Raw genomic sequence first — 12,974 nt, 5'->3', positions numbered from 1 at the left:
AGTGTTTGGTTCCCAGCAGCCATACCAAGTGGTGCACAATAACCCATAACTCCAGCTCCAAGGGATATGATGCCCTCTTCTGGTCTCTGTGGATGCCTGAACACAGCACACTTATGCACATATATGAGCAAAGTAAAAATCAATCTTTAAAAAATGCACAGTGATCTCAAAGGAATTTCCCAAACACAATCAAGGTCCAAAACACGAAGGTCCAAAACAAGTGGGAGAGGAGAGAGCTAAGGCTTGCCCTAGGCCGTGCTGGCAGGAAGAAGGGATGTGGGACAGTTGGCCCTGGAGGTCGTCAAAGCTCTCTGTTAATGGCTGTTTCAGGTTGTGTGGAGACGACTTTAAAACCACAGACCATGCTCCTGCCTCACTCACTCATCTTCACTTGCAGGGCGCCACAACTCTCCACGGCTCCTCCCACTCCGTTGTTGGCTATGCAGCAGTAGATGCCATCGTCACTGTCTTCCACGCTTAGGATGGTGAGGAGCTGTCCATTCTCCCGGATGCTGTAGCGGGTGTCAAACAGCCTGCAGGTCACAGAGCAAAGTGGTGGTAGTGGTGGGGGTGGGGGTCAGTGTATCCTCTGTGATTTACACACACACACACATACACTCAAACACATACATATCTACACACATATACACAAACACACACACAAATATACACAGGCAAACACATGCTAACACACACATATACACACAAACACATACATATATACACAAACACACACACATGCATATACACACATAAACAAACACACACTTATACATGCATATACACAAATATACATACAAACATATACAGAAACACATACTCATACACACATGCACACACACATATGCACATACAAACACACATATGCACACATACATGTCTTTGATTAATAGATAAAATATATGACCAGTTTGTGAGGAAGCAGAAAAAGAGTTAAAAGAAATGCGTGTTTTGAAAAGCTGAGTAGCCTTGCTTAGTATAATGAAATTAAGCTGCTTTATATTCTGATCTCTCTGGGCTCTATAATCAAAGCACAGCAAGTTGTACAAAACTCTTCTAAGAGGTGATGGCTGCTGCTAAGAACAAGTGTAACGTTTCCCTGGGAAAGTGTGTGCCTGTGTCTGGTTGCATGCCATTCTGAACTTACAGAGTATACAAGGCTGTCTGACCAGCAAACCACACCGATATGCCTGCCTCTGTCTCCCTAAAGGGCGGATAGCAAGCACACTTTCCCTGTGTGTGTGTGTGTGTGTGTGTGTTCTGGGGAGTGTTCTCAGGTTTCATGCTTACAAGGAAAGACCATTCCTGACTAAAGAGTGCTTCCCCCAGCCCAGGGAAGTCATGATTATTTAATTATTTATTTAATAATCATGAATATTATCTCATGTTTTAATAAGTGTGAATACAAGCAATGAGTTCATAGCTTATAATTAACAAAATAAAAATTTTACAGAATCTTATTTTCATCGTGTTGAAGCTGGTAATGACTGAATAAATACCTTCTGTCAACTATATAAAAATAAAAGTTTTCAATATGCCATTCCATGCACATATATGATAAACTTTGATTATACTTAGCTCTCATTACTCTTTATGCCCTCCTCCATTTCCCCTCCCCCGAAAAAACCCTAGTACTTTACCTTTTTATAAACAATTTTTAAAAGTCTAACAAGTGACAGGCATTTCTCTTCCCATGGCTTGAGATGCACAAGGACATAAAAGAGCTTCCACTATAGAAACATGTTGTGGGCTTGTAAGTGTGCACACAGTAGTCTATTACACACAACTACCCACTGAGGAGGGACTCAGGGCAGCAGAGAGAAGTTCACGGGGTATCGTCAACCTAAAAGCAATGGCTTCGACTGTTGGATATTTTATTGTTTGTTTTAGAGTCAGGGCTCTCAATATCAAATTATAAACAGAGGAAGGGGCCAGAGGACGTGGGTGGCCTCCACTGAAGAGAGAGGTCCCTGAGCCAGGGAACACTGGAAGGGGTTGACGCTGCCGGTGCTTTGATTTTAGCTCCGTGAGACAATGCCACACTGGTGAACCCTGGATCTGTAAACTAATAAGGGCATGTTGTTTGAATCACTATGTTTGTGACCACTTATGACAGTCACAGTAGAAAACAGATGCAGATGTTGGTGCCTGGAATCACGGTCCTGCTGGGACAAATATCAGAAAATGGACGTGTGCCTTTGCAGTTAGGGCAGAGTTAGCAGAATTTTGAGAAGCATGATAAGAAAAAAGAAAGATCAAACTCTTTGATTTCTTGAGACTGTCAGCTGAAACGTGTGTGTTAATCGTAGCCACTGGAGTCTTAGAAAGAGCTAAGAGACGCAGTGGGGAGATGCTGAACCATCCAGGAGAGTGCCCAAATTATCATTAACTGACAGTTGACCTGAAGGTACTATTGGTGTGAATATGAATACAGTCTCTACTTGTAGAGGCTAAAACACTGCCTGGAAAGAATGACAGAAAGGTGGTCCTTGTCAAACAACAGCAAAGAGTTGGCCTAAATGACGCCTCATACTTATTTGGATCCCGGATCTAATGAACAATGGACTCACAATTAGCTAGGAAAATTCCAGACACAGTGTTGAAGCTACATCTGGTGGTCTTTAGGAGTTTGTAATAAAATTCGAGAAAGATAACCTAAAGTACTCCAGGGACTGGTGAGCTGGCTCAGCACTTAAATGAACTGGCTGGTCTTGCAGAGAACCTGGTATTGGGTTTTGCTCCCTGAACCGTAACCATCTGTAACTCCAAATCCAGAGGATTCAGCACTCTCTTCTGCATTCTTTGGACATCATGCAAGCATGAAGTATACATTTGTACTTGCAGGCAAAGTACTCATACATATAAAAATAAAACTAAAATAAGCCTTCCAAAGGCTGCTCATAAAAGAAGAAAAAGCACTGCCGAGTAAAAACAGAAATCCAGGCTTCATGAGTTGGAAAAGTCTCAATCTATCCAAATTGCAAACGATATTAAGGATGTTTTCCAGTCTTTCGATTGTGTGTGAGCTGTCCTCTTCTGGAGCTTCTGAGAGAGCTTGCCTGGCAGAGATCCTGAAGGCTCTAGCACACAGTGATTCTCCACAGTATTTCAGAGTGTGTGCCACAGCAGGAAACACATTCCAGTCAGAGGCAGCAAGAATATGTGTCCTGTCTCCCCTCCAAATCCATGGGTCCCAGTCTATGGACACCAGATTAAGTACTTGTTGTAGATGAAATGTTTGCATATCCTCCAAAATATATGACAAGCCAAGTGTTGGATATGATGGATTTGACATGTGGCCTTTGGAAAGTGATTAGGTTATGAAACTGGAACCCTTGTGAGTGGAACCGCTGTCCCTGTAAAGAGAACTAAGAGAGCGCTTTCATGCAATTCCCTCATGTGAATGGGGGAGGGGAGGATGACCATCTGTGAACAAAAAAAGCAAGCGTCAACCCTGGACCATAAGCTCCTGGCTCCTTGAACATGGGACTTCTCAGCCTCAGTGGGGTTGGAAGTAATTTCCTGTTGTTTATAAACCAGCAATTCTATCATCGTGGTCCACACACACTAAGATCATTCAGCCTCAGTGCACGCTGCATTGCCTGCTAAAGAGCCTCCAGTTCACTTTGTTTTAGATTTTTTTAAGGACTGTTTTGGTGAGATAACTTTTGTAACAAGGGAAGAAAATCAGAACCATTATCTGCCAAATGGGCATTTTATTTGTTTGAGAATCTGTCTCATTTTGAAAGAAAAAAAAAAGACAGTGACCCAGAAGTCAGACTCCTAGCCACAGTTTGGAGACCTAGAGGGGAAGGCAGGCTGCTCCTTAGCTCCTCTGTGTGTCCTGGGTCCTGTGCCTGCACACTTTGAATACCATGGTACTTCCTAATCTCAGAGAAGCTTCAAGATTCCCATAGGGCATTCCCCGTGTCAGATAAATCAGTGTTTCCCCCCTCAAACTTCAGAACTTCCATTTACAAAATGAATATATTTTCACTTTATGTATTCTAGAAGGTAACCTTTAGTACTGCCAACAGTTAGGTTGTATTTCTGTGGATAGGGAAGTATAAGCAGAGTAGGATGAGACAGAATACTTACTTGATGAGAATTTTATTTCTGGTCCAAGAAATCTCAGGCTGAGGGTAGGATTCCACGGCACACATGAAAGTTGCTACTTCTTCAACTAAGGCATCTACAGTTTCAAGAGGAGTGGTGATGACGGGGGCTGAACAGAGCAGAAATAACGGAGAACTTATAAGAGCGCTATTTATCATTTGTCCTTTATCAGCCAGAAGCTAAGACACACCTGAAATGAGTACCTCTGTCCCAAGGCCCACTGGGCATGGGAGGACCTGTCTGTAATGTCAGCGTTCCAGAGCAGACAGGAGACTGTATCTGGCTAGGCAAGCTGAGACAGCAAATAAAATATAGTGGAAAGCAAACCAGGAGACACCGAATGTCAACCTCTGACCTCTATACCTGCGCGCGCGCGCACGCGCGTGTGTGTGTGTGTGTGTGTGTGTGTATGTGTGTGTGGTGTGATGTGCAAATAAGCACAAAGCCCCACAGAAATACACAAGCAAATGTTTAAAAAGAAATTACAATGTAAATTAAAACTATACTCAGTGGAGTGGCTATAAAGATAAATAACAAATGTTGGTAAAGACATTGATAGATTAGAACCCTATGCATTATGGGTAAGAATTAAAATGGCTGTCTCTGGGGAAAAGAGGATGGAGGTTCCTCAGAAATAAACAGTTCCACTTCCTGGCATGTATTTAAGAGAACTGCAAGTGGAGACTCAAATACTCAAATATTTGCACGTCTCTATTTGTAGCAGCACTATTCATGATAGCCAAAGGGTAGAAGCAACCTAGGTGACCACCAACAGATGGAAAGGCAAAATTAGAATACATATACAATGGAATATTATTTGGCAAGAAGAATAAGGGAAATGTTACATTTTGTAACGTGAAGGACATGAAGGAAACATGGAAAGAAAAAACAAAGTATAAGGAAATATACACAAAAGATCATGTTAATTGGATTCTATGCATAAAATGTCTATAATTCAAAAACCTACAGAAAAAAATGTACCAATGGTCGTGTGGGACTGGGTGGGAAGAAAGATGTCTTATCCTACAGAGCTGGAATACAGGAGGTTGTGAGACACCAGACATGAGTTCTAGAAACTGAACCCAAGCCCTCTAGAACAGCAGGAAGTGCTCTAACCACTGAGCTGTGTCTCTGACTCCTCAAAAAAATAAGTAATTATTGATATGTTATAACTGATCACAAATGAGTGATCACAGACATAGAAAGGTACATCTGAATCTCACCCAGCTGCGCTAATTGAATAATGTAAGGTAAGAGTGTGGGTGGTTTTGCCTTCTTGCTATGGTCTGCTGGAGCTGGTCTGCATGGCCAAGAATGAATTGTTCTTTTTTATTTTCCCAGTAATTTTGTGAGTGATTGTTAAGTAGCTGTTATTGATAAACTATTGCATACATTTATAGTTAAATTATTTTAATGTTTAATATTAATCCTGCTTAAAAACAAATCACATCGGGGCTGGAGAGATGGCTCAGTGGGTAAGAGCACCGACTATTCTCCTAAAGGTTCTGAGTTTAAATCTCAGCACCCACATGGTGGCTCACAACTATCCATAAGGAGATTTGACACCCTCTTCTGGTCTCCAAAGACAGCTACAGTGTACTTACATATAATAAATAAATCTTAATCACACTAAACTAGAGTGATGCCTTAGGTTTAGTACCCTAGGACCTAGGTTAAATAGTGAGATACAAGAGCACAGGCTATAATCCCAGCCTTAGAGAAGCAGACACACACACACACACACACACACACACACACACACACACACACGGGAAATGCTGCTGACTCCGCATGTTTCAAAAGACAAGGAGAAGGACAAGTGAGAGAGGTACATGGACAGTGCCCCCACCACATACACACACATACCACACACACACACACACCACACACATACACACACACATACATATACACACATACCACACACACACATATACACACATACCACACACACACACACACCACACACACACACACACACATCTATCACTTGCTTTTTAGCTACACTGTATCTATGTTCTGGGGTCACATTGGTGGTAAAGATGGTCCACACCAGGTCAGTGTGCTTGCTGCGCATGCTGTTTCTTGACTCTGTTTCCAGGATTTGTTGGTCATTTGAAACTGGATGTGGTTTCCAATCTTTTTATCACAGAAGGAGATGAATCAGTAGAGTTTTTATTTTTTTCAGAACGGTGGATGTTAAATATATTTCAATGCACTGTCTGGTGAACAGGACAGGAATGTGATTATTACAAATGATGCTTTGAAGGCTATCAATGATGAAACCTGTCCACGCTTTTATGCAAGGTGAACATGCCAGGCGGCAGAGCAACACAGAAAACCATATGGCAAGTCCACTGTCCTGGAAGCAGAAGTAGCTTTTATTGCTTTGTTTGACTGCTTTGTCTTTTCACAATCTTAACTACCACGTGTAATTTTAATTTAAAGATAAGCTTTATCCATCGGTGTTTTTTTACTCCACAGAGGTAACAGTGATGCACACTCCTCTGAGGACAGTAAGGATCAAAGAAGTAAGACAGATTCAGCAAAATCTTGAAAATCTTCAACACAGAGAAAGACATGGTGTCCCTTAGAGCAGTGTTGTGGTAATACCTTCTTGCAGTGCTCAGTGATGTGACAGTCTTCAGTGATGGCTGACTCTGGGTTTAGTCAGCACCGAAAGTTGTTCAAGAACCTTCTAAGTTGTCCACCTCATATTCCAACTTTATTATTTTATTTATGAAAACAAGAGTTAAATACAATTAAGTATTTGCATATGGGACAAGGGCTAATGATAGCTAAATAATTTTTGCAACCATCACAAGAATAGGAAGTGATGGAGATGGGCTTTAGGGTTAAAGTTGGCTTAGAGGCTCTGTCTAGGGCTGGAGAGAGGACTCAGTGGGTAAGGCCCTTGGCGTGCAAGCATGAGGACATGAGTTCAGATCTCCAAAACAAACATGAAGCTGAGCATTGTGGCTATGTCTGTAATCCCATATTCTCATGGGAAGACAGGAGGTGGAGACAAGAGAGTCCCTGGGACCTTGTTAGCCAGCTAACAACAAGACTGCTAACACAGTGGCAAATGAGAGATCTCTACATACATACTTTACCTACACTTATACATGAAAACATACACACACACACACACACACACACTCAGAGAAAGAGACCTCTGTGCTCTAAGATAGACAGTGTCTTATAGTTGTGGTTATGCAGAGAAAATGAGTGGGTTAAATATTAATTTTAGTCAATATATTAATTTCTAGGATCAGAATATAATTTTTCAGATCCACTTAACTCATATCTCAAAGCTAGCCAAATTCCCTTTGAAATGTTCACTGACACAATGGCCTGGCTGTACTGCAGGGTATGGTTGATTGACAGATCTCTTCCTGTTTACCCACCTCTAGCACCGGCTTTCATCCCAGCCAGAGCCTGTCTAAACTGGAGCTCTCTCTCTTCTCGTGATCCAAGAACCACAGGAACAACAAGCCTGTGAGGACGCACACGGCACTTTTTGGATCCACAGAAAACGTAACTTGAATTCTAGCTGTTGATGAAGAGGGCATGGTACCACATTTCTTTGTCCTTTAGTGAGCCTAGAGCATGGCTTTGCAGACACACTGACTTCTGGTTGAACCCTTACTGATAGACGCGCCCAAATGCAAAGAAGCCAGGTGCCTTGTGTTTTAAAAAGAAAATGAATGCCAAGACCTTCAAAATTCATGGTTTTCTAATGATTATCAATACAGCATTTCAATCTAAGAAAACACTTTGGAATTGGAAAATTTTCAGATTCACCAAAGAGAATAACAGATATTGATCCTCATCTGATGTATCTTAATGGCTGTCTCATTTAACTGAGGTGAAATGAAAGCATTTTTGTCATGATATCTTTGTAACTTGTAAGATTTACCTATAACAACACGTGACCACTTTTAATGCAGTGTCATTAATTGCTGGAAATTGAGTGCACTCTGGATTCTCCCCATCAGGGATGGACCTTCACAGGAGTTCTCTGTAGCTCTCGAGAATCTCTGAGTCTGCATCCCTTAGAGGTCTTAAGCCACAGTCCTGTAAGGACCCAGGTAAAGCATGGGTACCTGTGACACTCACAGCCACCATGAGTACCTTAGTGTGACACAGGATGCTGGCATTGTTTCACTCCACAAGAAAGTCAAGGCAGAGATTTGTTACAGGAACTTTCCTGTAAGATTACATCAGGGCGGAGAGGGTCTGTGGTTGGACAAGGAAAGGGGGGTGGAGAGGGTCACGGCCGGAGGAGACGAATCATGACTTGTGACATTTTTCTCTGTGTTTTGGAAGGTTAGAAATATTGGGATAAGGCTTTTACTGTATTGGCTTCATGTAATTGTGATTATAATATACATAAATCTAATTGGCTAATTAATTGAGCATTTAGAGTCATGTTTCTACCTGGTAATCGAGCGGGGGCTGGAAGAGGATGGGCTAGCAGATCGAGGAACTAGGATCTCGCAGCATGGGACATAGTGTTCTAAACCGTCAGTGTTATTACTACAGAACAGTTGCCCGGCACAGGAGACCTTGGGGCCCGGTGTGAGCTCTGTGGTCCGCTGGTTGCTTGCCTTGCCACTATGGTGGGCCCAGGAATGTGTCAGGTTCTTTTTAAATATTTCCTACAACAGAGACTAAGTACTTTCTTTAAAGATATGTAGCAAGATGCTGGGGTCAGGAAAGAGGAAGTAACAGTACCACCCGCCCAAGCCTTCAGTATCCTTGTTTTACATTCTTCATTGTCTGACTTCTAGCGTGAGGTACTTTTATGTAACTGTAGATTCTGTATCCTCAGGTTCTTCAGCTACATGGCCCCTGAACAGCACCAGTCTTGAGGTGATCTGAGCAGCTGCTCCCCCTACTCCCATGTTCACATAGTGCCTGCTGGACACAGGAAAACAAATGTTCAGGTTGGAGTCGCTCTTAAACTGCTGTTCATAGCCCTAGCCTGAGGCTCTACTGGGCCTACATTCTCCTGTCATGGGCCTGAGAGGCCAGACATCGCCTTCACCTCTCCTCAGTGACCTCGAGTCCTACTTCATCTTTTGAGGCATTTTGAAATGTCCACTCTTTGCTTCGGCATATAAGGGCAATGACGTAAAGCAGCCGTGTTTTCCTGCACATGTGATGAGTAACTCCGACCATGTGTGTCAGTATGAAACACTCACCCAGGACTTGTTGTCCTGGATGGAGTTCACAACAGCTGTGTCAGCTCTGACTGACTCACGAGTGGAATCTGTGACTCCTATCCCTGCATGCATGTGATTTGAAAGACAAGGCTTCTCTACTTATCTAAAGAGAAATTAGTTAGACATTAAAAACTCTAGGTTTGGTAGTAAATGGGGTCAGTTTGAACGTGGGGTTTTGTCAGGTTTTAATCCTGAGCATATTAAAGATATCCAGCTCTGCCCACATGAATCATCTGCTCATACAGAATGTTTAACACCCCACCATCTCTTTAACACACACTGGTAAGTCAGCAAGTGCTCTTAAAATATGTGGTTATGGAAATTCAATAAAACTTGGCCACTTTCATACATGATGACTTCCAAAACTCTACTACTTGAGGTGAGGAAATTAAATCCATTTAAAAAAAATCTCACTAGTTGAAATTATCTAGGATAATCACCTTTTTGTCTCAGAATGTTAGGCATTTAGATTAAAGTTAAAATATTAAACTATTGATCTCTGTGTGCAGAGATGTGTGGAGAGATGAATTGTTTTAATATTCTTCCAAGACTTAAACAGTCCCATTTTAAGACTGTCCATTCGGAACCAGTGCACTATCCCCAACACTGTACTATATGTTATGTGCAGGTCCTTTGATTTCAGTCCCCACACTAGACTTGGACAGGTCAACTCTCTAACAAACTCTTCTACCAGCTGCAGCTGTGAGCAGGTGCAGCAAAGCCATCATAGTTCTCAGTATTCAGAGAACAACACATTCAAATGGCTCTTTTCTATCAAAGTACACCACATAGTACAGCACTTAAAACCTTTAGGATTTTATTTTCCAAAATGTTATTTACTCAGAATTCATCTTGTGTATTGAACAGATGTCTAATCACCTAGGGGTAGTGCTTGGGGATAAGGTTGACCTAAACCCAATGCTAATTTCAATTTTTACAATAAACAGAATAGGCTAAGAGAGACATTGTTTTGGTTTTTAAAATTTGCAGCAAATACATTCTAACAAAAACAAACAAACAAACAAAAAAAAAAACCAAAACCAAAAACAAAATTGAATTGGTGTTCTGGTAGTTTTCTTTAAAAGCCAGGATATTTGGTATTGTTACCCTGTGCCATGATAGTCTGAAGTTTGCAAAAGAGAGATGATCATAGGCATTTGAATTTGGGCTTAGGATGGTTGGGGACTAAATGGAAAAAATCATTTGTCTCCAGACTCTGAATAACCACACATGTGCAGAGGTGTTTCGTAGAGTGTTGGTATTAGTGTTTTGTGTAGCGCTGTTATTAGTGTTTTGTGTGCCCACAGTTGGTTTAAAACTTCAAAACAACTCTGCTGCTCCTAACAAGCCGAGGTTTAACATGCATCCCCTCCCTCATCAGTAACTGCCTGGTTCAGACGAAAATAAATAAGACCGATTAGAATCCATAGGTCCAAGCAACCAGGTATTGCTCCACCGGACATCCGCATTTTGATCAGGAAGTATTAAAATAACCCGAAGCCAATGTTAAGTCCTTCAGGCTATTATTAGTTATCTTAAAAGGCCCAGATTCTTTCTTATCTAAAGATATCTTAAAACTATTGTGGTGGTGTAAATTATTTAGAACATTAGAAGATACCAACCCTTTTGCCCCAGGAGAATTAAGTAAATAAACAAAGAAAATAAAACCATAGGATCAGACTGTTTGGAAAGAGTGCTGTCTGTGACCTGAGATCTGAGACCTGTAGGTGAACTATAAAACTTAAAGATGTGTTTCCCATGTATATACAAACGCCATTCATTAATTATTCAAGATAACTTTTTTCAGTACTTTGGCAACCCAGTGGAAACGGGAAATAATCCATCTGACTAAAATCCAGAACTCTGCACAACTCTGTTGTAAGACACTTATCACGCACCGTCTGATAGTGTTTATCTGCTTCTTCCTGCCTTGTCTTGAAGCTCCCACCTCTTTGCAAATCGCGTATTTTCCACTCTTCCTGATTCTAACTTTCACAATTCTCGGCCAGAAACCACTGCTCTGTGGACGTTCTTGCTACTGCAACAGGTGTTTGTCACTTTCTTAAGTTGCTTTCCCTCTTAGGTGGTGTTATTTCCGGTACATTCCAAAGGCAGGGGAAAAAAAAAACCTAGTGCAATGGCTTGCCAAGCCCAAATCACGACCCCGGTAGCAAAGTTACGGAGAATCTGTTGTCTCCGGGCTTTTATCAGCACTTGTCTTCTGTGTGTCTTTCTCTGGGTCTGATTTCTAGCTACTAAAATGTTCGCTAAGAGTTTGGTAAAAAACCAAAACTGAAAGTAGAAACGACATTTCTTTTCTCAGAAGCATAAACACTCTGTATTTCTGGGGGGGGGGGGGGGGGGGAGGGGGAGGGGGGCAGATTATATTCTCGGCAGACCCGGTGTGAAATGGTTTTGACCACCCGTTCAGACCACCCCAGAGTTTGACATACAAAAATAAAGAGCCAACCTCCATAACTTACGGTCTACCTGGTAACGTCTCCCTAAAGGGAGGTCTCTGCACGCATCACGTTGTTTTAACTGTAGAGCTTAGATGGGGACAATCATCAGAGAAGAACCAATCAGTCTGTATACGCTTTTCTCTCTCTCCATCCGTTCTACCCCTACATCAGGCACGCATGAATCTCACACGCATTTGAGGGCAAGATTGCGTGGACCAACCTTTTGGAAGTTTCTCAGTCCCGCTGAAGGCGACCAGGGTGAGCATCTGTAACAGTGGAATGTTGACAAGCTCTCTCATGATTAATCCAGGCTCAGGAAGAAAGGTTGCTTCTGGACAATGTGAGGGGAAAAAAAAAAAACCAAAATGCTCCCTGGCTTACATTTTAAAGAATGGGTTGTTACAATAGTTGTCCGCTAAGGACTGTTTGTGTCTGCAGCGCCACAGGCTCTGAGTAGAAGCAGGAATCCTCAGACCTGACTGTAATGATGGACGTGGCCAGCTGGGGAGTACTCACTCGGGGCCAGTAATGCAAGTGGAGGGCAGGAGGAACAAGGGAAAGAAAATCCCGTCAGAATCCCTTTTAAGACGTGGCAGAAGGACAATACCAGATGCTTTTTACGGCATCACTGCTTTCCCTGAGCTACAGCACTTCTAATGGGAGGTCGGTCCCCCACCTCTCCTGCACTCAAAGGAGGAATCTGGAGCAAACTAATTTTGACTTTCTTCATCGTTCACCTGACCCCCCAGCTGACAGCGAGCCTAGCCCAGCTGCTCCAGATTTCAGCCACCACGCATTCCTTGAATTCTTCCCATTTTCCCCCCTTGCACTAGTAAGGTGTGACTAACCTGTTTCTTTGGCAATCTTTAGTCTTACATGGTCATCCTGGGGATATATGAGTATGAGATAGCCCCTCCTGCCCCAAAGGCTGCAGTGATTTCTTGTCACATAAAAATGTGTGCAGTTTCACTCTGCTGTGATATAAGGGGTCTCGCTGGCATCTGCTTGTCTCTCTGGCTTCGTCGTTTATGATCCAGGTTTCTTACTAGTCTGTATCATATTTGATGGCCTGTTGACAGTGACTTGTTTCCAAGCAACAAATCATTGAGTAGAGGGCTGATATCTTCCTACATTTGCGGTCGGCTGCATGAAACCATACCTACCACCT

General features: G+C 42.3%; 1 protein-coding gene across 4 annotated transcripts in view; it reads right to left on the bottom strand.

Annotated features, from left to right (window-relative positions):
• Positions 1-12,367, bottom strand: part of Musk (muscle associated receptor tyrosine kinase) — a 96,916-nt gene extending 84,549 nt beyond the window's left edge. For all 4 annotated transcript variants that reach the window (XM_052176535.1, XM_052176537.1, XM_052176538.1 and 1 more), the window contains exons 1-3: positions 12,027-12,367; positions 4,099-4,225; positions 382-533 (exon numbers count right to left, since the gene is read on the bottom strand). In XM_052176535.1, the coding sequence (XP_052032495.1) occupies positions 382-533; positions 4,099-4,225; positions 12,027-12,105 (358 nt within the window). In that variant the 5' untranslated portion in view covers positions 12,106-12,367. The remainder of the gene's footprint in view (positions 1-381; positions 534-4,098; positions 4,226-12,026) is intronic.
• Between the last annotated feature and the right edge of the window lie 607 nt (positions 12,368-12,974).

This window comes from Apodemus sylvaticus, chromosome 3 (assembly GCF_947179515.1).
Source record: "Apodemus sylvaticus chromosome 3, mApoSyl1.1, whole genome shotgun sequence".
NCBI classification, from domain to species: Eukaryota; Metazoa; Chordata; class Mammalia; order Rodentia; family Muridae; genus Apodemus; species Apodemus sylvaticus.
This window is presented reverse-complemented; position numbering and strand designations above follow the sequence as displayed.